General features: G+C 36.7%; 2 protein-coding genes across 2 annotated transcripts in view; both read left to right on the top strand.

Annotated features, from left to right (window-relative positions):
• Positions 1–4473: 4473 nt before the first annotated feature.
• Positions 4474–18221, top strand: MYOT (myotilin). The gene is made up of 9 exons (XM_016203751.2): positions 4474–5022; positions 9566–9740; positions 10603–10707; positions 13038–13084; positions 14053–14185; positions 15177–15384; positions 16956–17121; positions 17560–17693; positions 17910–18221. The coding sequence occupies exons 1-9, from the start codon at positions 4667–4669 to the stop codon at positions 18077–18079; spliced, it is 1494 nt and encodes a 497-aa protein (XP_016059237.1). The 5' UTR covers positions 4474–4666; the 3' UTR covers positions 18080–18221.
• Positions 18222–20124: 1903 nt separating this feature from the next.
• The window catches only part of PKD2L2 (polycystin 2 like 2, transient receptor potential cation channel), a 30488-nt gene continuing 24375 nt past the window's right edge, over positions 20125–26237 (top strand). The window contains exons 1-5 of the mRNA XM_016203730.2: positions 20125–20155; positions 20771–20872; positions 22534–22667; positions 23837–24090; positions 25935–26156. Coding sequence (XP_016059216.2) covers positions 20125–20155; positions 20771–20872; positions 22534–22667; positions 23837–24090; positions 25935–26156 — 743 coding nt within the window. The remainder of the gene's footprint in view (positions 20156–20770; positions 20873–22533; positions 22668–23836; positions 24091–25934; positions 26157–26237) is intronic.

Raw genomic sequence — 26237 nt, 5'->3', positions numbered from 1 at the left:
GACTCTCATTATTGATGTTTCTCTCTCTCTCTCTCCTTCTTCCTTCCTCTCTCTGAAATCAATAAAGACATATTAAAAAAAAAAGTAGAAAAACAGATCCATAATTATTAAATACAGACCTTTAACTTCTGAGAATGGTGTCATAAAAGAGGACCTTACTTATGTTTCCCAATTTATCCCTTAATCCGCTTATTGTAAGAACCTTAGCCTAGATGTACCACAGAAGTACCACACTGTAACCCATGTTACACCTTACGAAGACCTAGGGAATAAAGGATGCGCTTAAAAGATAAAGGGTTAATGGAACTAGGAAGCATTTTTCTCAGTCTATTGAGATCTTGCTTCTAGGCATATCCTCAGTTTAACTCAAATAACTTGTTTTAATTCTCAGAAAAAGAGAATAAATGAAAGTAAAATTCTGCCTCGACTATGGTACATTTAGAATTGATCATTTAGCCTGGCTGGTGTGGCTTAGCAGTTGAGCATCAGCCTATGATCGAGGAGATCAGGGTTCAAGTCCCAGTCAGGGCACATGCCCAGGTTGCAGGCTCAATCCCCAGCAGAGGTTGTGCAGAAGGCAGCCGATCAATGACTCTCTCTCCTCACTGATATTTCTCTCCCTCTCCCTCTTCCTCTCCCTCTCCCTTCCTCTCTCTGAAATCAATAAAAATATATTTTTAAAAAATTAAAATAAAGATTGACAATTTAACAGTTTCTCCTGGGCATCTTCCTTACTTGGCTGTTAGGTCATATCTCAAACTTTTAGGTACTAAGAAACCTCAAATCTAGTATCTCCTCTTCCTTGCCCCAATCAAACCCTGTTCTCAGGAAGAACCAAATATCAGTTACATACACCACATTTAAAGTGCTTAGAATAGTGCCTTACTCATAGAAAATGCTATACATGTTGGTTATTTTTATTATTCTTATTGTCACTTGCATTTACATTTTAAGTCTTTCTAATTTGGATGAAAAGGCTTTTCCCTTTCACTGGAATTTGAAATATCAGTGAGCAGATACAGAGAAATATTCTGGGAAATTCCTGAAGTAAGATTTTGTAGGCAAATACCTACTCATCGAGTCTAGTGTGCTTTTTCTAGTATGTAATGGCTGCATGCCCAGGCAGCAATTATTAAACTTCTTCTAGAACATAAAAGGAAGGTATACCTACATAGTCAGCTGTGAAGAATTTTATATTCACATGTGCTCAAACATCTGTTTATTGGACCCTAATGTACATGGTAATTAAATCAAGTTTGGAGTACCCATGAGGGAGGGGAATAAACAGACATGCTCTAAGCAGTAGAATCATATCAAAACCGAAGCCACCTGTGGAGACAATTTCACTTCATTGGCCTGATCCTCATGCTACCTAATCTTCCCCACCACCTCTTTTGTTGATTTGAAGGTTTCTTCCTCTGTAATTATTTACTTCCCTGCACAAAAAAAGGAAACCTAAATACCAAGATGGTCTCCTTAGTGTTAGTAGTAAGGAAGATGAAGGAAAGAGAGGTGACAGTGCAGAGCCCTAACTGTATAGATTGCTTCTTTGGTAGTTTCTTAAGCGTTTCAAACCGTTAGAATAAAAGTACAGGGTCAAGGAGGCATACACCATACAGATTCAGAAAACTTGCTAAACAAACCATATCCTGTTTTCCCACCAACCCACCTTCCCAGGGACATGTCACCTGCTTGGCAGCCTTTACCGAGACCACACCCCTTTCTTGAAACAAACTGCTTGAACACAGCTCCACCCCCACCCCAGTTGAGGGGGGGAGTCTTCAGATGAACCACCATCGAGTAAAATCAATTTGGAGCCCCTCCACCACTGGTCTTATTTCTGGAGAAGTCTTCCGAGATAGAACGTCAGTCTTAGAACATACGAAGGGACTTACTCCCTCTTTCCTCAACAAGAAGGTTCACAAAATCCCCACTACGATAAAGAAACTGAGTTTTCTTTGTACTTTTTCCCATTTCCAAATTCCTTGCTCTTCCCCCTACATGAGCTTGCTAAAGCTCATAATCAAAATTCACATCTAAAATAAAGCGGCCTGGGAGAAAAGCTCATGTAATCCCACTCCTTAAATATCACTGGGACATCTGAGATATTGTTTAGATTGTGGACTCTTACTTTGACATGCCAGCATAGGTAGATGGACAGGCGAGCACATCAGATGTCACTGCTTGGCAGCTGATAAAAGTCAGTGGTGCTATAATACTAAGCACAGAGCCACTAGATTAGTCTGTGAGGGAAGGGGATGCCTCTTCCTTCCCTTCAATAGTGGGTTAAACCCAGCTGGCACCCTCCAGAACTACGGGTAAGTCCCTTCTTTATTCCTGCTACAGTTTGGGGTTTTGTTTTTGTTTTTTGTCCAAACCAGAGGAGCGTGTACAGAGGTGATCTTCAGATAACAAGTTTGAAAGCCACAGTATCATAATGGTATTACAAAAAGATTTGAAGGCAAAGTGCTTTATTCATTTCACTGAAACTGGAAGGCATTATAGAAAGGGTAAAAGGAAAAGTAGTTATGTGTTATTATTTTTAAGTCATCATTTTTCCTTGAAAGGAGACACTTGGTCTGACTGTAATTGTGGTGATATCCTACAGCTTCAAAATATCCTCAATCAGTTTTTTCTGCAAGTCTGTGCTATATTAGAGATGGGGGGGAAATGTTAAGATTTTTTAAATAGGAGGCTGACTAATATTTTATTTATGAAATCTTTGATATTTAACATAATTTAGAATAAAGTGATATGTCATATAATAGAATATATTCTAGAATTGGACTGTTGAACAATAACTACAAACATGAAGAAAGCCTTTCAGAGTTACCTGTGGGAACATCTGTATGAAATTTAGTGAGACGTGAACAAAATTAAGCTTTTGAAAGAACATATTTTTAACTGAGCTTTATAAAATAACAGTAATTTTTAACTACATAGGCTGATATCAAAATGAACAAGATAGTTGACATTACAGAAATATATGTGAAGAAAAATAGGGGACTTTTTGGAAAATATCTGCTGGCTATTAGTTAAACAGTTTATTCCTTGCTACTTGAAATTAATCTGAATCATTTGCCTGCCCAAAAAGGAATTTAGGAACCAAATTGTATTCAATTCTGCAATGGAATGAGTAAACTGATAACTACAAAACTACTTGCTTGAAATAGTCTTTTTTTTTTTTTTTTTTTTTTGAGAAAATCTAATTAAAGCCTCTTCTGGATGTTTTCTCCAACAATTTAAAGGTCTAATATAGTTAATTACTAAAATGGACTCTAGTTGAATGTACTTGTGTTCATAAACTTGAAGTTAAGGAATATATGACTTTTTAAGCCTTTTCAATGCAATCTTTCTCTTGGCTGTTTAGTTGCATTTTTGTTCTTCCCTGAAACTGCTAGTTTTAATTTAAACTATATGCACAATTAGGACAAAGTTATCTGGGAATTTCTCATTAAAAATGATACTTTTTCAAGATAGAAAATTAAATAATTATAAGATTTTGTTTCGATAATGACAAACATTTTGGTCAATTTTATCAGCTAAAGGCTTGACTTAGCATTATCTCCGTGTTGGTTTAAACTATGTGAAACAAACTAAATGTATTTTCAACTAAATTATCTGATATTCTGAATAAAAACAGAATCAATGCTACAATTTACAGGACTAGTCTTTGCGTGTAATGTCTGCATATAATCCTGCTTAGATTTACCATACTAATGGAAGAAATCAGAGGCAAATATAACCCCTTAAGGATTTTAGTGACAAATGATTCCTCTAAGAAAAAATGGGGATCTACTATTGGAAGCCAGGTGAACCAGTGTAGAGCTAAGTAAGAGAAATGGCACCTATCTCTTCTTGATAAGGTATAGGCTTTATCTTCCTTCTGTATGTCCTTGGTACTATGGTCAATTTGGAATCAAGGGAAGAAAAAGAAGCAGTGAATTATACGGTAAAACAATCCACTCAGAGTTAACAACGGTGAATTATAGATGTTGTGAACTCTCCTTTGTGAACTTGTGAAAGGGCAAAGGAGTAAATATGGACATTAAAGTGTCATTCTTTACTGAAGAAGCATATTGCTCCCCTTGATTTACCAAGACCTCATTCATCACAGATCACCCTGACATGGTGTATCAGAAGAGATATTCATTGGTTTTGATGAGCAATGGGAAGGATTCACACTGAATGGAAGCTGACATGTTATATATTTAACTGCTAATAATTTTAAATAATTAAATTCCTGTCGATAATGAAACGGTAGCCTCTGGGCAAAAGCTAACCATGAAACATGGGAAAAGTCATTTGTGCAATGACAGAGATAAAGGAAGTGTAGAAACCAGGAAAGTTCTACTTTGAGATGACCTTCAAAGCATATAAGCTCCTAAAGATGTTAAACAAACAGAACTGTTTTTTATGCAAATATTGTAACTGAATCATTTTCTCCTTTTGAAGGAAAGACATTCTTCAAGGGAAGGCCACCCCATCAAAGCCAGGAGCACAGTATTCCCAGGATCTCAACAAGAAGGGGCAAACCCAGGTTGCTTCTGATTCCTTGCAACCTTCTGTAATTCCAGGCTTGCAGTCCCAAATTCAGGACCCCAATCCTCCAGGAGCAAATCGTTATAGTAACAAATTGCCTTCATCTTCCATACACCAGCTAAGCATGTTTAACTACGAACGGCCAAAACACTTCATCCAATCCCAAAATCCATGTGGCTCCAGACTGCAGCCCCCTGGACCGGAAGCCTCCAGCTACTCAAGCCAGACCAAACAGTCTTCCATTGTCATCCAGCCCCGCCAGTGCACAGAGCAAAGATACTCTGCTTCCTCAACAATGAGCTCCCACATCACCATGTCCTCCTCTGCTTTCCCTGCTTCTCCCCAGCAGCTTGCTGGCTCCAACCCAGGCCAAAGGGTTACAGCCACCTACAATCAGTCCCCGGCCAGCTTCCTCAGCTCCATATTACCATCACAGCCTGATTACAGTAGCAGTAAAATCCCTTCCACTGTGGACTCCAAGTAAGTGAGTTTTTAAAATATATATGCATATGGATATACACTGTGCATACAGTATCTGATGGTGGGGGCAGGGGGAGGTAGCTCATTCACTACCTAAAAAGGCAATGTGACCTCAAGGTCTCATCCCATAATTCTCCTAGAACACCTTGAACCTGGGTACTGGCAATAAGGGGTCATCTGACCCATTATCCAATGTCCAGGCTGAGCTGAATCAAATCATCTATTACCACATACAATTACTTACCTATTATTTTCCATCTTCAAAACATATTTCTAACATACCCAAGAACAGTGAACTATTCCTCCAGTCCTAAGCTAAGTTCCTCATGCTGTAAATTTAATTTAATTGCTCTGGTCTGGGCTCAGCTGAGATGAACACCTGCCTGCTCGTCTTCAGATAGGATTTCCTCTCACATAAGCAGAGGCTATTAAATTTCTTCTCAGTCTCAGTCTTTCTTCCTATCCATTTCCCCCTCTGATCTTGAATATCCACTTGGCTAAAAAGAAAATCTGGGATTCAGACACTAAAGTGTATGACTTTTCCTTACTATGATCAGAAGAAGAAAGGCTTGAATAGATAAAAATTGATGACCTTAAGGTTTCCTTTGGTAATTAAAACCACCCTTTGTTCAAATCCAGGGAAGAATACCTGCGGCCTTATGCAAGCATGTACTATTTTCACAGTCCTAAAACTGTCCTAGGAGAACCTGATACGAAGAAGGACACAGTGGTTGTGCTTTTTTTAAAACATGAACTGAATACTTTGTGCTTATGTAAAGTTAGGGCTATCAGTTTTCCTATTCCTTGGCTGGCTAGAACATCAGAGAATTAAATCAGAGGCATCTGGGGGGAAAAAATGTCTGATGGAATGTGTTTTGTTGGTTGCAGGCTTATTGACAAATATGCTGAAATTCTTGCTAATTTCTCTCAGTTTCCTCTAGAAGCTAATTTTTTTCTAGAGATTCCTATTGTTGGTGACAACTCTAGGAACCTAGTTGAACTGACTATAGCACTGAACTTGCAAAGAAAACTTTTCAATATTTTTTAAGAATAAAAACCAGAAAAAAAATCTTAGATACTAGGCTGAACCATTTGAAATGGCTGAGTCAACTATTTTTGACCTACAAAAATGGCATCTCATGTTGACCTATTTTTATTTTTATAATTTTTATTTTAATTTGAGAGACACAGGCAGAGAGAGAGAGAGAGAATCATCAATGAATTGTTCCACTCATTTATGCATTCATTGGTTGCTTCCTGTATGTGCCCCGGCTGAGAATCGAACCCGCAACCTTGGTGTATCAGGATGATGCTCTCACCAACTGAACTACCTGGCCAGGGCTCTGAGCTATTATTTTTAAAGATGTATTCAAGAATTAAAATCCCTTTTTCTTTTCTCTCCCAAATTCCCATTATGTCCACTATAACACACTGTAGATTTTTCTCGGTAACATTTTACCCAGGCGATCTTTTTCCATCTAGCTTTCTATTATTTCCAAATTTCCTATATGAGCATTTTAAAATCTAAAATAACCTTTTCTGACTATATTTTTCTTAATAGTCTTTCAATCCTACTCCAAATTCCTGCCCAGAAAAGAAAGCCATAAATAAATATTACTGAGCCTCAACCATATACCTAGCTCTGTGTACAGAACTGAGAGATAAAGAAAGGCAAAAATGGAGAGATAAGAAATAAAACACAGGAGGTCCCCAAAACAGAGATCAAAGGTCCATCTTTAGCTGTTCCATTTTCAGCAACCACAGATAACCCTTTTAATCTTCCCACAGCCACTTGATACCCATTCTGTGCCCAGCTGCACAGGGTGGAAAGCTCTGGCCCTTTGAACATTTGTGCACAACTCCCTCATTGTTATGATGGGTTTAAGTTTGCCATGTCTTCTAAAATAATCCCTTGGATTCTGACCTAGAGAAGTTTGAAAGCTTTATTTAGCTTTTCATTATTAGGAAACCCTTAAGCAAATGCTCTATTCGGTTGATCAAACCAAAGACTAGAAACTGAGAGGAACTCTTTAATTCTAATTATTCCTTCCAAAATCCTTGCTGTGTGATATTCAACTTCACCTTACCCGCTCAGTGATTCAGTTTTCTGATCCATAACAAAATTAAGGATCTGGGTAATTATAAGAAAAAAAGACCTATACAGCAGTGTACAAGTATAATATTAGTTTATAAATATGAGTAGATATCAAGTCCTGATACTTAAGCCATCTGGTAATAATGGGTGTATTCGGTGAACAAAGTGACTGAGGTTACATATACGTGAGTGATTCTCAGGCTTAGTTTTGATAATCCTTCAAAATTTCTCAGATATTACAACAGTCTGAAAAAAGGATTTTTTAATACTAACTCACTGTAACAAATGTGTGACTTTTGTAAAGATGGTAGCCTAGCATTAAAAAAAACAGTTTATTTTAACTTCATACAATTGGAGAAACAGATCTATAACCCAAAGAAATTTTACCACTTTGATCTGGGCATTCAAATGCAAAGCAAACGAACAAAAAACAAACAAACAAAAAAAACCTCACTATTTATTTAAACACTTGGTTTGGCTGCTGACTTGACTTCAGGATTAATACAGACAACCCTGAAGATCTGACATGTAAGAAAGGGGAATGTGTATCAGCATCTTTCGTTACAAAGCATCTTGAATACAATGAAAAACATTCACTCATTCAGCTGATAGTATCACCAATACCCAAACTCTGTTAGTGGATATAAATGATACAATAATAAGACATTTTTTCAGTATGTTTACAATCTAGAGATTAGTAACCAAGTCCCCAAAGCCTACAAAAATTAAAATTCTGGCTCTACTCAGAGGAGATACATTTTCACTTAGCTTACAAATTCTTTTAATGATCCTTGAGAATATTTGAACAGGAATATGTCACAGAACAGACAAGCGTGCCTCATCTGGATAGCAAGAATGTTTATTGTAATAATGGTAAAATATTCACTGAAGGTAGTGGCCAGTTTCCCCACATTAAATAGATGTAAGCTAGCAACTATATGCCCTAAACGAATGAACTAAGTGAAATATGAACAAAGCACTGTGAAAACTGCACCTAACAGATCTAATAATACAGGAGTCCCTAAATACCACCCCTGCTCTCCATCAGAATCAACAGGGGATCTCTGACAGAGGCACGAACATCTTAGAAGAAAATTTAGGATCAGAACTTGAAATAAGGATTTAAACAAAACTCGACCACTATTCAAATTTACTTCCTTTTTCTCCAAATCTCCCCTTTTCTTAGTTTACATTTCTTTCTTCTTCCTCCCTTAATCATTCCTTTCTTTCTTCAGAAATCACTTTAGCAACATTAAAGAAACTGTCATTACTGTAGAAGCTATTTGTTATATAGTGCCATCTTGCATTTTCTAGAATAAGAAATTAATAGGAGCCCTAGCCGCTGTGGCTCAGTTGGTTGGGCGTTGTCCCGTACACTGAAAGGTTGCTAGTTCAATTCCAGATCAGGGCCCACGCCTGGGTTGCTGGCTTAATCCCCAGTAGAGGGAGTGCAGGAGGCAAACAATCCATGTTGCGCTCTCACATCGATGTCTCTCCCTTTCCCTTCCTCTCTAAAAATCAATTTTAAAATCTTTTTTAAAAAAATTAATAGGAATTGGAAATTAATAGAAAAGCCAATGACTATGTTAACTGTATTCTCCATTCAAAGCAACAGAATAGTCACTAAATACCAGTGGTTATACTGGTAAATGTGTAACAATCAGCTGGAGGAAGGAGCCATGATTTGTGGTATTTACCAATTTCCCTGGTGTAGATATTCCACCACCACCAATTTCAAAGAGATCACAGGGAGCTGGGAAGAGATGCTAAAAATCAGCCCTCTTGAGCCCAAAAGTCAAGCGCATCACTGCTTAATATCCACCTATAAATCAAACTTATGAAATTCAGTTTTAAGATTAGAAGTGCTCTCAAACTACAAGTAACTAGACTTACTTCTGTAGGGAAGATCTTCAAGGAAGGGCAGCCTCCTTATACCTAACCTAAATTGTTCCTCCTGCTACTTAATTTTCACTTGCCAAAACAAAAAGAAACAAAAAAGCTGGTAACAACTCATAAAACCCTTCTTAACTGTTACTAGGGAAATCAACACTAGTAGTGCTAAGTGTTAGATTCAACCTATCTAAAGGTGACTGACAAAATAAGGCCAACCCTCTTTTTCATACAAACCTTTTTTTTGTAATACATTTTGAAGGGATTAAGCAGGGGGAAAAAACAAAAAAACCCATAGACAGACAGCAGTATGGTTATTACCAGAGGAAAATGGGGGTAGCGGGAGGTAGGAGAGGGTAAAGTGGGGATAAATGGTGATGGAAAGAGACATGAATTGGGGTGGTAAACACACAACACAATGTACAGAGGATGTATTATAGAATTGTACCTTAAACCTATATAATTTTATTAACCAACATAACCTCAATAATTTTAATTTTAAAAATAGATATACATCTTAAAGATCATCTTTTTAAAAAATCTTGTTTCTTTTTAAAGCTATCAACAATCCTTAGTTGGACAACCTATAAATGCTAAGCCATCCCAAAGTACAAATGCTAAGCCCACACCCAGGACTCCTGACCATGAAATACAAGGATCAAAAGAAGCTCTGATTCAAGATTTGGAAAGAAAACTAAAATGCAAGGACAGCCTTCTTCATAATGGAAATCAAGTGAGCAAGAAGCCTATTTTATACAAAAAGCCAATTAAACTATAAAATCTAATCTCAATAAGAAAGTTCTTTCTGTCTCACAGATCTATGACCATATAATCATCAAGGAATAGAATAATCTTTTATAAAAAGGAATATCTGGGTCCTATTTCATATTTCTCTGCATGAAATTACCATTTGGTCTTGAGTAGTAAAAAAATGAAGTGAATGAAAAGTCGATCTGAATGATTTAATATTTTGTTTTAAGCATTACTCTCTCATAAAATATGTCTAATGACCAAATAACTAATACTGTCAACCTGACTTCCTCATGTACTTTTGTATGTATTATTGGTGGACACAGAGCTACAAATTTTATTATGTAACTCTTATTGTGCACATTGTATTAGTCACCTATCTTTGAAACAGTACTATACGCCTTTAATCCAAATACATTTAGCATACCATTTGCACTGTTTTCAGCCAGAAGTTGGTAAATCAAATATTCAGTGTTCATTTAATAAAAGTTCTTTCTGAATGTGAGGACATGCAGTACTATTTTCAAAGACAGAGCTGACTGGAACGTACACAACAAGAAGGGAAAGAATTTCCCTTTACTTGGGAGAGCCTTATTTAAGGGTGCTTATGCCTGCCTTTCCAAGGAGCAAAAAGAAAACAAGTGAATACCACAGATAGAGTGGCACTAGAATGGGGGGAAATGCTCTGAATTAAAGATGCTTTTTAAAACATAGCATCTACTTATAATTCAAAAGACAGAACTATACTTCTTTGGTAAAATTCACAGTGGTTTTAAGTTAAATCTGTACAAACAATTTTTATTAAATCTCATTACCATTGTCCTTAATGATTTACTTCTTTACAGCGGTTAACATATGAGGAAAAGATGGCTCGCAGATTGCTGGGACCACAGAATGCAGCTGCTGTGTTTCAAGCTCAAAATGACAGTGAGGCACAAGATTCACCACAGGTAAATAAGAATACTCTTTGTCTAACTAGAGCTCTTTTCATGTGTATGATTTTTAAATGTCTGCTTTCTGAATGTTTCTAAATGGCATGTGAAGCAAAAGTGAACCACTTCCATGGGAGAGGCCATGATGGGCTAAAATATATATATATATATATAATTTTAATTTTACCCCATTTTCTGGTGGTTCTAATATCTGCATAAGAAATGTCACAAAGAAAAAACACCAGAAGGCTAATGGAGTCACTTTTCATCTGGATGTTTATGGGTAAGTTAGATCCAGGACTCCAGGACTCTTTCTTACAATGTCTACACAGATAGAGAATTTATGAGTTGCAAATCATCAGTAGGACAGAAATTAAAACACTAAACCAAAGTAATTATAACCTCTTACAAGCCATTTATCATTTCAATGTTTTAAAATATATTCATGGTACAATGAAACATCCAATTCCTTTTGTCATGTTCCTGTATTTACAAATGTTTCTTATTAAAAACAACCAACCAACCAAGAAAAAAACCCCACCTTGAGTAATGGCTCTAAGATTAACAAAAGCATCCTTTCCAAAGAGGGATTAACTTTATGGAGAGCATAAAGTGAATATCCATCCCATAGGCTCATACCTGACCCACCTCACTTTAACAAGTAAAGTTAACCCTGAATAGAAGTGTAGAGTTGGAGAGGCAGACTGAAATGCTCTGTCTTCCTTCTTCCATTCCTTCCCAAAAAGCCCACATGAAACCAGGAGCCAAAGGGTTAAAACTGGGCACTCAACAATTCCAAACTTCTAAGTATATAGGAAGCTGAAAATAAGATTTTTGTTTCTGTTAAATATGACCAGTCCTAATAAGAAGAATGGAGCAGGGTCTAACAGTACAAGTAACTAGAAACTGAAAACAAAATTTAACTCTCTTTTTGGCTACTGAACAGTTCATGCATTCATTCATTCAACTAATTTACATGGAGCACCTACTGTGGTGGTGCAGACTAGATCAAGTATAAGACACAAATATCTCTATTAGTGAAAATAATTCAAAGCAACATTCTATTGATGATGGTTTAACGTATAAATTCACAGCATATGATTTTAAGAGCAAGGATGTACTGTTTTTCTCATTCATTCTTTAAAAACTTTAAAATGACGGTGACGGTAAAGAGATGGCAGCAAAATATATCATTATAAAATCAGAAAATATAAATCTTACTTTTTTTGTACACTTCAAGCAAAATGTCATCTAACTATGTATAACTGAAGTATCGCATCTATGAATACGAATATACACATATTCAAACCACCTTAAAGGGGAAAAGTAAAAACCTTACTTTGGATACTTTGAGTTTAACTGGATTATTTTTATTTTTTACCAAAAAATTAGTTGATTTGTTTGATCACTGAATTGTTGTTTTGACATTTTGCTTAGAAAAAGCTTATGGCTAGCCAAAAGTTGTGACAGTTTTAAGAATTTTGTTTTAAAATGACAAAATACTTTCAACATATTCATCCAAAAATAAATTATCTGCAATGATTTGCTGTGTTGCTGTACAGATGGTTCTTCGGATATTTGGGTAGGAACTATATTTTCCCCGTTTCTGTATCTCCCACTATGCCAAGCACAGTGAAATACACAGAGTAGGCACTAAATACTTAATCCATTTATTGATTCTATTATAATTTCCATCATTCCTGATTTTATTTTCAAATAGAAATAATTTTTTGGTACTCAGACAATAAATTCTAAAAGATGTTAAATTAAGTATACCTTTATTAAGCAGGAAGTAATTAACGTTGTTTTTCAAAAAGCCTTTTCAGAGCTCTACACATATCTTCCAAGGTGTTCATCAGGATTTTGTGTCATGAGCTAAAAAGAGAAGTATTTTCCAGTCTAATATGTGTTTACTGCTGTTGGTGCCACTTTTGAGCAGCAGGCATAACACCCTGTATCTACTGCCAACACAAGTGACTTCATGTCTATTCCTGTTTTACTAAAGGACAACCTGTACTACGTGCTCTCATTTCAAATACACCAGGGGGACACACCGTCCTTTGTCATAAAACAGTCATCTGAAAAATGAACCCTATCAACTCAAAGTCTATGTAATTTTCATAAATCATGCCTGTGGAACAGCCTTATTAATTCTGGGGATTTCTTGCTAGAATATTAGGTTAGTGCAGTATGTTTTAAACGTTTAAAAGCTAAATTTATAGAACCAGCCGTATCTGCAAAAATATAGCCAACAGAGAAATGTTCCTTTCAACTACAAATGCTTAGTTCTGTTTCATTTCAAGCTAACAACTACATATTAATATTATCACTGTTTTAATTTTACACAGCATAATTCGGCACATGCACGGTTGCAAGTTCCTACATCACAAATAAGGTAAAAAAATTTAATTTTAAATATATATTTTGCTATCTAAAATGTTTTCAACTTACAAATGTAATACTTATAAAGCCCTCAAGCTTCCCACATACCTTTTATAAAAAACAAGGCAAATTTCCTAATGTCAGAGATAACGATCAAAACTTTATCTGGCCCTGGCCAGTGTGGCTCAGTGGTTCGGGTGTCGGCCCATGCACCAAAGGGTCACAGGTTCAATTCCTAGCCAAGGGCACATACCTGGGTTGCAGGTTCGATCCCCAGCCCCAGTTGGGGCGTGTAAGGAGGCAACCAATCGATGTGTCTCTCTCACATCAATGTTTCTCTCACATCAATGTTTCTCTCACATCAGTGTTTCTCTCCCTCCATCTCTCCCTCTCTCCCCCCCTCCCTCCCTTCCACTCTCTCTCTAATCACTAAAAAAATATCCTTGAGTAATGATTAACAAAAATAAATAAATTTATCTGTTAAGGCCCTGGCCGGGTAGCTCAGTTGTTTAGAGCATTGTCCTGGTATGCCAAGGCTGTGGGTTCCAGTTCTCATTCAGGACACTGTTAATTATTAGAACTATCTCAGAGGAAGTTTTTTAAATATTTTAGTCAAATAAGCCAGGACCACGTTTCCATGTTAAACAACTTTTTCATAATGGAAACCCAATTCTAACAATCTTTGCATGTGATCACTGTCCATGGGGTACTTTGCATTTGAATAGCTCAATTTCTTCATCAATTCATAGCACTGTAAAAAAGAAAGAGTGTAATTTGTACCAGATGTTTCTAAACTACTACCATTTCTAACAGTTATCAAATGTTCCACAGCTAAATACAGCCCTAAGGCCTCTCTCCATTGTTAATACACTATCAAACAGTATAGACTCAGGGTTTCCAATGTGATGGCTAAAATGTATTTGTGTGAGAGGAAGAACAATGACAAGTTTTTGCACAGTGGTTATTAAAATACTTTTGTAGAAGCAGATCATCTTCACGGGGAGATGTGAATGACGAGGATGCAATCCAGGAGAAATTTTACCCGCCTCGTTTCATTCAAGTGCCAGAGAACATGTCAATTGAAGAAGGAAGGTTCTGCAGAATGGACTTCAAAGTAAGAGAAGAGTTATAAAATACTGGAGGAAAATTAACAATGGGATACTGTTTTGAAAAATGTCCCCTTCCTCTTCGTAGCTTGCTACACAGCTTGGGAAGCAATATGTATAGTGGTAAGGACACAAATGCTGGAGCCAAGCTTACGTGGGGTGAATCCTGGCTCTGTCACTCTTCAGCTATGTAACCTCAGACAAGTCACTTAACCTCTCTGTGCTTTTGTCTCATCTGTAAAATGAGAATAAATGTACCTACTTCATAAAGTTGTCTAAGGATTGAGGGAATAGGTATAAGGTATTCACAGTAGTGTCAACCACCTAATAAATTCTCTAAGTGAAGCCATCATAACAGGGTTTCTAAAGCAGAATGGCTCCTTAGTTCCTCGCCACTAAGAAAGTCAAGCAACCCTGCTTTCTCTCAGCCCAGAAGAGAGTCCTTCAAACTAGAATAGTTTTTCCTACAATTTCATTATCCTCATTTTGGAGAACTTTTTCCTATAAAATGTTTTTCTGGATTCCTTATGAATGAAAGTTAGTGTATGGATTTATTTGTTTAGATTTATATAAGAACACTTAACAAACTGCCACTTATACATCAGAACTACAGCTTGAGAACCTGTTTCGGAAAGGTTACTCATGAGATCAGCAAGCCTCACATATGTGTGCTTCTGGGACTGCATTTGCAGTCACCATTAGCCAGAAAAGCCATGACTTCCATATTCCTTAATTAAAAGATCTTAAAGAGCCTGAGGTTGCATATGAAAGAGCTACATGTGGTTTTAGAGAGTCTGAAAATACTGTATTAATTTCAAGAGTTTTAATTTGTACTGTTTTGTTAAAAATTATTGAAAGCAAATACCTTTTTAATCTCTTGCTTTGCATTTTCAATCACAAATCCACTCAGGTACTGGAACTGTTAAAATTCAAAGACAAATGGGTTCCAGTGATGCTGTAATTTAAAACTCTGTCATCTCCTTGTATTTTCATTTCCAGGTGAGTGGACTGCCAGCTCCTGATGTGTCATGGTATCTAAATGGAAGACCAGTTCAATCAGATGATCTTCACAAAATGATAGTGTCTGAGAAGGGTTTTCATTCACTCATCTTTGAAGTGGTCAGAGTTTCAGATGCAGGGGCTTATGTATGTGTGGCCAAGAATAGAGCAGGAGAAGCCACCTTTACTGTGCAGCTGGATGTCCTGGGTAAGCCCTCCAAGAGATCATAAAGTATCTTTAATCCTGCAGTATTAAAAAACAAAGTATTAAAAAAGAAAATCCATATTTTAAACAAAAATAAAATTAAAAAATTAAAATTAAAAAAAGAAAATCCCAGAGCACTTCATATTTAAGGTTAATGTCTACATTATACAACCCAATAGAACCATAGTTTTTACCCAAAAGCCACAAATCGGGGTGGGGGTCTGAGGTGGATCATATTCTTGAGGGAAACTCAGTGAAACTAGAATGAATCTACCACCAAAGCTTTTCTGGTACAATTTCAGACAGACCAAAGAAGGTGGTAGAAGCATTTCTACAGATGTAACTAACAGGTCTTAAAATGAAAAATTTTAGTCTAATCATTTCTCTGGTCTACAGTCTAAAATAATCAATCTGACTCACATTTTCACAGAATTGTCATAATCATGCATAGTTGAAAACTGAAGAGTAAACATCAACTTTTGGCCTTGAACTGTGCTCCTTTTACTAGGAAACTCATCGGTAATTATGACAACAAAAACATACTTATTTGCGTTAGAAAACATTATGGCAAAACTCATATCTCAAATTTTCTTTGTCAGGCAGTTCTCATAAAGTTGATGTTCTGTTTTAAAATATTACAATTTAAGTGCTTTAAATATATCACATTTGTAATGTTTTAAGCCATGGTATATCACATAAAAGAGATTTTTGCTATAATTCATTGTTTGTTATATAAAAGCTTGAGAAGTTGAAAATTTTTCTTCAGTTTGTATTCTACCCAGATCAATTATTCTGACACAATAAGGGACCTCAGTCTAAGGGAAAAACTAGTGATCTAGAAATCAAAGAACACAAACAAATCAAGTGACTAAGCTTTGGGTAAATCCTCTTTATGCCAATAGCTCCAGAAATACTATAATGTTAGAGCTGAAAGAGACCTTGGCAGGCATCTGTCCAATCTCCTCATTTCTCCTTCAGAAAAGCTAGGGTTATGGTAGTATAGTATCATTTCCTTCTTATCCCTAAGGTATTTGAAGACAAGACGTAATAATTACTGATATTAGCATATTATTTTATAGTTTACAATGTGCTTCTTCATTCATTATCTCAATTGATCCTCACAACAATTCTGTATGGTAAGCACAGCAGTCACTATTACTTGGGTATTGTATTATTTTTACAGTAGATAACACTAAGCCTCAGAGAACTAAACAAATTTTTCCCAATTTGGCATGGCAAACGGGGTAAATAGAGAATTTGAACCCAAGTTGATGGTACTCTTTCCACCACTCATACTGCCTCCCTATAGATGACACAATACATGAGAATATGACTTAAATTCTTTGAATGAAACATGATTATAAATTCACTGCATCAATACCTTACTGTTTTAGAACTCTGAATGGTATAATAATACAATAGTTTTGTATATTATTTTAGCTAAAGCTAAAACATGAAGCTTCCAAACCTTTTTACTTTTAAAAACTTTTATATCAACATACAAATTTTATAATACTTTGGTTTGACTTAATATCTTTTTTATATTTCAAATACTTGGTTTTTTTAATATGTAGCAAAAGAACACAGAAGAGCACCAATGTTTATCTATAAACCACAGAGCAAAAAAGTTTTTGAAGGAGAATCAGTGAAGCTAGAATGCCAAATCTCAGCTGTACCTCCACCAAAACTTTTCTGGAAAAGAAATAATGAAATGGTACGATTCAACACTGATCGAATAAGGTAGGATAAGTATTTCTAGACTTAACTATAGTTTACTTTGGTGAATCCAGTTATACTTTGAAATGCATTAGAAATGGCATGCATTTGTGATCTCAATTTGTCTTGTTTTTAAAACATATATAGAAATATAAACCTCATTAAGCCAGAACCCACTAATCAGAAATTTAAAGCATAAAGTAGGCTGTCATTTACCTTATAAATGCTAACAATAAACAAAGATGGCTCAAGGAAATAGGTGGTATAAACAAGATTTGGTGTGGGGATGTTTAATGCAAGAAAAGCAATAGCTATTTATTTGACAATCACTAAATATAGCCTCAGAATTTCCAAATGCTTCTTTTTCGTATTAGTCTGACATTGTAGATCACAAACATCATAAATAAACTTTCACAGAAAAATTAATTCCTATCATTTCATTTTTTAATTGTTTCTTTTCAGCTTATATCATGATAACTCTGGAAGAGTTACTTTACTGATAAAAGATGTAAACAAGAAAGACGCTGGGTGGTATACTGTGTCTGCAGTTAATGAAGCTGGAGTGATCACATGTAACACAAGATTAGATGTTACAGGTATGTCACACTGTTATCAAGTGTTATGTCAAGTGTTACAAAGGACTCAACCAGGAAGACTTAATAAGAAACACAAATCCCAGCATAGCACAAAATCTGAGGGATTTTTCCCATATATAATCAGTTTTGATTTCTTTATTCCTATCTGATAATGAATAACTAATGCAACCCATTTGTTTAGGTTCTCTGAGTTAATTTTTATTTGATCTATTTCAGCCCGTCCAAACCAAACTCTTCCAGCTCCTAAGCTCCGTGTTCGGCCAACTTTCAGCAAATATTTAGCACTTAACGGAAAAGGTTTGGATGTGAAACAAGCTTTTAACCCTGAAGGAGAATTTCAGCGTCTGGCAGCTCAATCTGGACTCTATGAAAGTGAAGAACTTTAGTCTACAGCCATACCACCCTGAATGCGCCCGATCTCGTCTGAAAGTGAAGAACTTTAATAACTTTAACAACATTGGAAAACACAACTACACTATTAGTAATATATTCAATTAAAATTTTGAAATAAATCCATAGCTGTATTAACAGATTATGGCTTTCATTAGGTAATATAACTAATGTAATTTATAATATTATTTATCCTTTGACTATTGCACATTCTATCTACTTCTCTGGTTTGTGAAGCCAACAGAAAATCAGGGTACATGGTTTGTAATTGCAGAAGACCACCTTAAAATGTGGGATTTTTAACATTTAAGTCACACATTTAATAATTACAGGTTATGAATTATCAACTTTTTAGACACACCTAATGCTTGCAATAAGGTTTATTGGTACTGCTTTCTCAATACTGTTTTACCCATTTTCTCTTATAGAAATTCTAACATGGTATAGATTATCTGAGTGTTCCACAGTTTTATGTCAAAAGAGAATAAAATGTCAAATTACTTAAAACAGCCTGTTTCCTCTTCACAAAAATCTAGATCTTTAACATAAAACTTCTGGTTTTTATTTATCAAACAACTAACATGCCCTATGAATAACAAATTCCAACATCATATTCTAGAGCAGTGTTTCTTCTTGGTAAAACTCACAACTCAGTCAATTTCTCCTGAAACTGGGCTAGATTTGCACTTCAAAAGCATAAGGAAATCTCTCCTGAAATTGATTAACCAAGTAAGTCACTAATTCAAGATCTTTGAGACTACTGAACTCAATGGAGTAAGAACAGTATGTAGAGTTATCTGCTTAGTTCTTATATTTAATATAAATCTGAATAGCTGTATTTGGGGGGGGGGGGTTCCTCCTGCATTTTACGTTCAGATAACCTGTTACATTAAAAAGCATAATTTTGTAAGCATCTGAGAGTCTAAGTACAGGAAAGGGTAAATCCTTTTATTAACCTATTCTTAAGCTAGGACAGTAGCCGTTTCTTTTTCTCAGGCTGTCAGCCTTTTGCTAGGCCTCCCCTGTTCCTTTCATCATTGGTAGCCTCTGACCCTCCCCGCTGTGTGGCCTAGTTTTGCTTTTTATCTGCACATGAAACAGCATTCAGCAACATCAGTCTACATCTCTTTCGGGGAAAATAACAAAAATGGCTTTATTTTTTTACTTTCAAAACAGCTTGATGGTTTTCTTTGCTGGCTGTTCTGGGGCCTTTCGACTGATTTCCATTGTATTTTCCTTTGACCAACATGAGAATCCAATCAGTCTCAAATCCTGGCGAACTCTGGATGCCTTAATTCACAGCCAGATTCGTTCGGCCTTTCCTACAGCTGGTTTACAAGCCTCCTTTCCTCCTCTTTGCAAAGCTTCGGGGCAGGTGTGAGTCTGGGCTCCCAAGGGCTGCTGCTTTGGCCTTTCACATAATCGCTGCAGAGCTGGATTTTTATTGTTATTTTTTAACCTATTTTAACGTTCCCTTTAGCCATACTGGGTGGAAAAGAAAGATGGAAGCTATTTCTAGCCACAGCTCTCGGTTAATAACCAGGTTCCACACGAGCGGCGGCCGCGGGGGGTCCGGGGTACGCAGCTGGGCGCCGGCGGGCGGCCGACCTCGCCCGACGGGCCGGGGACGCGGGGAAACGGCCCTCTCAGCACCTCGGCTCCTTCAGACTTAAAACGAGGACAAAACACCTACCTTTCAAGAAGGGGTGTGTGAAGACCAAACACGCCCATAAATATGAAAGGTATTCAAGAAAGAGTAGCCCGTCCTAATTAATTACTACCACTTTTATGACTGACCGCAGGCGCAAAGCCAGCTCTGCCCCGGAGGTGCGCGCTCCGCGGGAGACGGCGCCGCGCTCTCCCAACCCCGCCTCGGGCGAAGCCCTTCCAGGCGCTCCTCGGTGCGCACGCGCGCTTGCGACTTGGAACTCAGTCTGCGCCCCTCGAGGAGCCGCGGGCCCGCGCAAGCGCACGAGCTCGGCGGCTTGCGCAGGCGCGGCGGACCTGGGGAGGTTGAACCGGCGTCTCTTCCAGGGCCGCCATGCCTGAGGCGTCCCGTTGGCACCGAGGCGGTGAGGGCTGCTCCGAGCGGGGGGGGGACTCTGTAGCCCCGTGTGTGTTCATGTGAGAGAGATGGCCTCCAGCACGTTTAGCCCTCGCGGCCTCCCCTTAAGCGGAGGGGGACGGTGGTCCCATGTGTCAGATGGAAGCCCCGCAGGGACCCGGCGCGCGCCCCTCGCCCGAGGCTCGAGTAGGCCCCGGGCGTTTGCTGTGCTATCGCGGTCGCTCGACCAGTAGGGAGGCGTGACCTTGGCCGAACCCCAGGCCGAGTCCTTTTCCCCCTTCTGTATGGACTGGGGGAGAAAACGATTGGGGACAGATGGGGGGTAGGGGGGTTATTTTGTATTTTGCTTTTTCATTTCAAGACAGGACTGGTCTTTTCCTGTACATCCCTTCTATGTTATAAAATTCATTAGTGTAGAGTCACAAAGAGTGCCCGCTCACCCACATGGGAAAATGTTAGTAATTATTGCTCCCTTATAAAAGTGAGCATAAAAAAAATAATCAGGCCACTGGCCGTGTCCTTCACACAGTGTAGCACTAAAAGGGGCTGGTTTTCTGCTGTTATTTATATACATTATGAATTACATAATAACGTAAGGAAATTTTTGTTTTATACTTCACAGGGATTCCAAACCATAAGCTGCAGTTCAGAAAGGAAGTAGAGAGTACAATCACACCTCAGGAGTTATTACTCTACTTTATTTTTTTAATAAACCTATGTATATGTAAGTACACAGATGGAGATGAAAATGAAAATGCTGCTTGAACTAAAGATACGTGGAGATGAGAAATAAAACGTGGACTTTATAAAACTATAGGCTTTCAGAATACTAAAACCTCAAAAACTAGTGACACGTTTCAGACATTATCTTAAATTCATTTAGACTGACCCTATTTTCAAACTTTAGATCACAGATGTAATGTAAAACTTTCATAGGCAGCATTGATTGGATTAATTATTCCTTTCTGTTGGCATTTCTATCTTGAATATAAATTATCCCCTTGAGTTGGCAATTCTAACTTGATTTCTTTTAGAGCCATATAGATACATTAGCTCAGTTTCATAGGTCAGTGAGGCCAGAGAAGTTAGTTTTAGTGTCTGCTTTGTTCTTTTCCCTGTTCTGTTGCACAATTAATAGTAAAATATGCTTGTGCTGAGTCACAAAACATGGATCAATGCAGATCTTTTAAGGAGGACTGGGAAAACTTAACCTGCATTCCTCCTATCTGGGTCCATGGCATTGACTTAATAAGTTGTAAAGAGCATTTTATCTTTAGAGCACCCAACATAGAGTAGATGTAAGCTCGCTAGCCCGACTTGGTATGGACTACATACTGGCAATCACACATCAATTAATTAATAGGTTTGTAGGGGTGTGCTTGAATTGGGTCTTGATTAAAAAGACAACTATAGCCAATCTTATGAATTAAGATATCTTAAACTGATTTTTTTTTTAGATTTTAATTTATCGTTGAAAGTATTACAACAGAAGTACTGATCCCCTCCACCCTGCATCCACCCCACCCCCAGGCCTTCCCCAAACTATTGTCTTTGTCATAGACTGATTTTTAAATACTACAGAACATTTAGTGAATGGAAAGATATAAAAAAGATCGTAATCCCATTATTCAGGGATCAAAAACCTTTATATAATTAGAAAGAATTGAAAACAAATCTCCATCAACAGAAGATTTGTTTAACACTGTACAGTGAAATAATGCAACATTAAAGAAAGGCATAGGCTCATGTGTACCCTGGAATGATGTTCAAGATACATGGTTTCTAAAAACTAAAGGGCTTCTAGCAGAAAAGTTAATCTATACTCTGCTCTAAAACCCACCCACCCCTAGAAAGAAAGAGTAAGGAAAAATGCTAGTTAATACTTGTTAAAATTCTTACCATGTGCCAAAACATGGTTGTAAATGTTCCACATGCATTCTCTCACTTCTCATAACAAAACTATATAGTAAGAGGTATTATTCTTGATAGGACTCTGTTATCTGTTTGTATTCAAAGTCCCTAGTCTTAAATACTCACCATATGGAAAACTTAATTACTCTCAATATGGAAAAAAGCCAGCTTGCAGAATAGTATGTATAATGTGATTTCGTTTTTGTAAAACTAAAGTTATTTTCTTTATAAATGTGTACGCATATAGAAAAATCTGGAGAGTATATGCCAAATCTAACTCTAGCAGTGGAATTACAGGAGTCTTCTTCCTGTTTTGTATGTATCTGTTTTAGTTTTTTATTCTTTTATAATTACTGACAAAAATTAAAATTGAATTTCAAAAGAAAATTGGGAACAAATATGTAAGTACATATTTAATCCTGATAAACTCAGTTTTTAAATATAAGTTTTTAAACAAAAAATTCTTCTCCTTAGTGGCTTTTGGGATGGTAAACCCACATATGTATTACTTAAACAAAGTTATGTCATCTCTGTTTTTGGATACTTCTCTGCCTGATGAGGAAAGAACCAACTTTAAGTCTATCCGAAACACCAGTGATTTTTGGAAGGTAAGGTGTCATGTGACTGTGGATAAAGTAGCTCTAAGTATTGCATTTGGCACACATAGTAGGCACTTGATACAGTACATATGTGTTGAAGGAATGAGTAAAAATGAGTATAATTTCTTTATATTAGAATCAACTAACCAATGAGTATTTATTAAGGACCTGTGTTCTCAGTGTGAGTTCTTGTAACTTTTAAAATGTAAGTATTATTTATTGCATTTTGAAAATAGGAAACTTGCCCGGCCGGGCGTGGCTCAGCGGTTGAGTGTTGACCTAGGATCCAGGTAATCGGGGTTCAATTCCCGGTCAGGGCACATGCCCGGGTTGCGGGCTTGAACAGTGACTCTCTCGTCATTGATGTTTCTATCTCTCTCTCTCCCTCTCCTTTCCTCTCTCTGAAATCAATAAAGATATATTTTTAAAAAAAAGAAAATAGGAAACTTGCTTCTTATGTGGGAGTTAGGATCCAAAGACAGTCTATAATTGTGTACAGTGAAAATTACTCTTTTTAAAAAATCCTTAAATTGCCCATAAAGTAAAATATATGTGGATTTGGGTATACTATACAACCCTGTACTGTGTGAGTGTTACAATAATATAGAGTATATATACAAAATATAATTTTATAGTGTTTTTAATTGTGTAAGAGAATCATTCCTTCAACATTGGAACAGACTTGTTTTTTCCATTACACTTAGCAAGATACTTACATTATGAGGAAAGAACAGTTAAGAAAACAGCAGTTTCAGGTATCCCATGTCACAACCATTGGAGCATACATGGAAGAGGCAGGGAAGGCTTTCCAGAGGTGATGACTATTCAGTTGAGGTTTAAGGGATGAGTAATGGAAGGGCATTCTAGGAAGGATAAACAGTATGTTTTATAAGTAATTCCACATATGGGGCTGTTTGACATTATAGGCACATAGAAAATGAGATAGAAAAGGCCAAACTGTGAAGTCAAATCATGAGTGCCATGCTAGGAATTTGGAACTTATCAAGGAGACAAGGTCATCATCATCATTATCATTAATGTTGGCTTGGTCAGTAACTTAATTTTTATACTCATCCTCAAAATCACTGATTTTTATACTATGGATAACATTATGAATGTAGAGTCTGTTATACAGTTGACATGAAAATATTTTTCCCATAACATTTTTCTATGTGAAGTTTATGGAAGGACCCCTTTTAGATGGTCTGTATTGGGACTCATGGTACAACAACCAGTTGTATAATTTAAAGAACAGCAGTCGCATCTACTTCGAGAACATACTTTTAGGAGTCCCCAGAGTCCGTCAACTAAAAGTCCGAAACAACACATGCAAGGTCTATTCATCCTTTGAGTCTTTGATAACGGACTGTTATGCCAAATACACTTCTGAAAATGAAGACATATCTGATTTTGGCCTTACACATGATACTGAGTAAGTAGTATAAAATTGCACATAACTTTTTTTTTAGCAGCTCACCATTGTATCTTTAAACAATTTTGAAAATATGTGTGTTTTCCAAATAGTACCAACAGGGGTCTTATTCCAATAATAGTATCAGAGGACGGCTCAGCAATGCAGTGTCAAGAAAAGGAAGAATTGAACCTGTTATTTTTTTGTCTACCAAATGATATGAACTGTCTTCATTTTCTCTGGTATATGAAGTACTAAGTCATTGAACACAAGGCAAAGTGTCCATTTTTGCTCTTACAATACTCCATGAGCTCTTCTGGCTCTGGCCAGACTCACCTCAAACACATCCCAAATGCTTCTTGGGATCCCTAAGGAGTACCCTAGGTGTGGGGCAACTTTCCTTCTTCCTTACTCTGGCTCACTTCAGCGATATCTCTATTGGGGCCAGTATTAAAAAGGGGCAGTTGTGCTCTGCAGGCATTGCCCTGATGATGCCTCCCAAAAGTGTTTTGGCCATGGTTCTCCAAAGTGGCTGAGGCTACTGCTGGCATAGATTCCTGTCTATATATTAAAAAAATGTGAAAGCCCAAAGCCACTGACACTACCTCCCCTTAACACAGAAGCTGCTGGCATCATTGCTTTTAGGGTCCTATGAAAATCTTAGGGGGCAGATAATAAATCTTTTTTAAAAATCTAATATTCACCAATTCACAAATATGGTGACATTATCTTAAGTACTGCAGTACTATACACTGTTTCCCCTTCAACAAGAAAAATTACAAGATAAATCAATTATTTAAATACACAATTTAAATTGGAATTTCAAGACTAATCTGTTAGGTATTCAATAATCCAAATTCTCATAACAACTACAAATAATTTAAATACCAAAATTAACACTATGGATTTGGAATTGTAATAACTTTCATTCCCTAACAACCAAAATAAGAATCAATTTGTGCTTGTTTGCCTGTCTAAAATGGAACATTCATTAATTAAAAACATAAAAAATTGGAAGTAGGAGAGTGTTGGTGTAACAAATGTCCTTGTTTCAGTTTAACAATCATGTGAAAAACATTCAAAAATAGAACTATGGACTTTTCTTTAAATATGAGTATTTTTTCCTTAGTTATGTCACTTTTTAACCCCCTGCTGTAAACATAGTATTATTAATAGAAATACGATTTAAGAAGTATGTCTTTGTATAATCGTTCCAATCTGTTTTGGGGAGACGGAATGACTAAAATGAGGAATCAGGCTTTATTTTTTTTTGATACACCACAACTAAGTTAAAAGTAAAAAAAATGGAAACAAAATTTAGTTACACACATTTTGCTTTGATTTATGTACCTTCATTAAAATAAGATACCTATATAACAATAAATAAATTATAAGTTCTTATTTACTGGGCATTTTATAAATGGTATATGACCTTTAGAAGACAGACTACGAAGCACCTTTTTTTTCCCCATGCTGAGACACATATTTCTGAATCACAACCCTTGGTATTCTTGTTCTAGTCAAAGACTTAAGATCTAATAAAATAACAGAGACAGTATGTTAAAGAACTCAGTCATTATTTTCTAGATTTTAAGCTCCCTGAGGCAAAAACAGATTTAATTTTTTTTCTCATAGCAAGTAGTCCAGTGTCTTGTCCACAATAAGCACTAGGGAATGAAAACATCAAATATTCTTTTAACTTCATCCTTAACTCATTGTCTTTTTTCAAAATGACTATAATACTCAAGAACTTAGTACTATTTTTTTTTAACTACCACTTTCAATCAAAGTTTAGCTGAAATTCTTAGAATACGTCTCATTCAGGCCTTTTCTCAGCTCTCCATTATTCTTTTTATATCCAACAGATGGAAGTATTCTACCCCTAGTAGCAACTCCCCTTGGTACAGGGGATTCGTTGGTGTTTACCGAAATGGGGGATATATTTTCATTTTATCAAAATCAAAATCTGAAACCAAAAACAAGTTCATTAACCTTCAACTGAACAACTGGATCACAAGAGGGACCAGAGTTATTTTTATTGACTTTACCGTATACAATGCCAATGTAAATCTGTTTTGCATCGTCAGGTGAGTGACTCCAAACCTCTTTATTAATACATTTAAAAAGCATCCAGAGCCCTGGCCAGGTGGCTCAGTTGGTTAGTGTGG

The sequence above is a fragment of the Miniopterus natalensis genome, chromosome 4 (genome assembly GCF_054644295.1).
Source record: "Miniopterus natalensis isolate mMinNat1 chromosome 4, mMinNat1.hap1, whole genome shotgun sequence".
In the NCBI taxonomy this organism is placed as follows: domain Eukaryota; kingdom Metazoa; phylum Chordata; class Mammalia; order Chiroptera; family Miniopteridae; genus Miniopterus; species Miniopterus natalensis.
Note: the sequence above shows the minus strand (reverse complement) of the source record. Positions and strands in the feature narration are given on the sequence as shown.

Bases quoted from the DNA above. Each gene is read 5' to 3' on its own strand.
- MYOT (XM_016203751.2), top strand. From the start codon at position 4,667: ATGTTTAACTACGAACGGCCAAAACACTTCATCCAATCCCAAAATCCA. The intron at 15,385-16,955 runs GTAAGCCCTCCA...TTTAATATGTAG, and splicing joins TGTGCAGCTGGATGTCCTGG to CAAAAGAACACAGAAGAGCA. The intron at 17,122-17,559 runs GTAGGATAAGTA...GTTTCTTTTCAG, and splicing joins TTCAACACTGATCGAATAAG to CTTATATCATGATAACTCTG.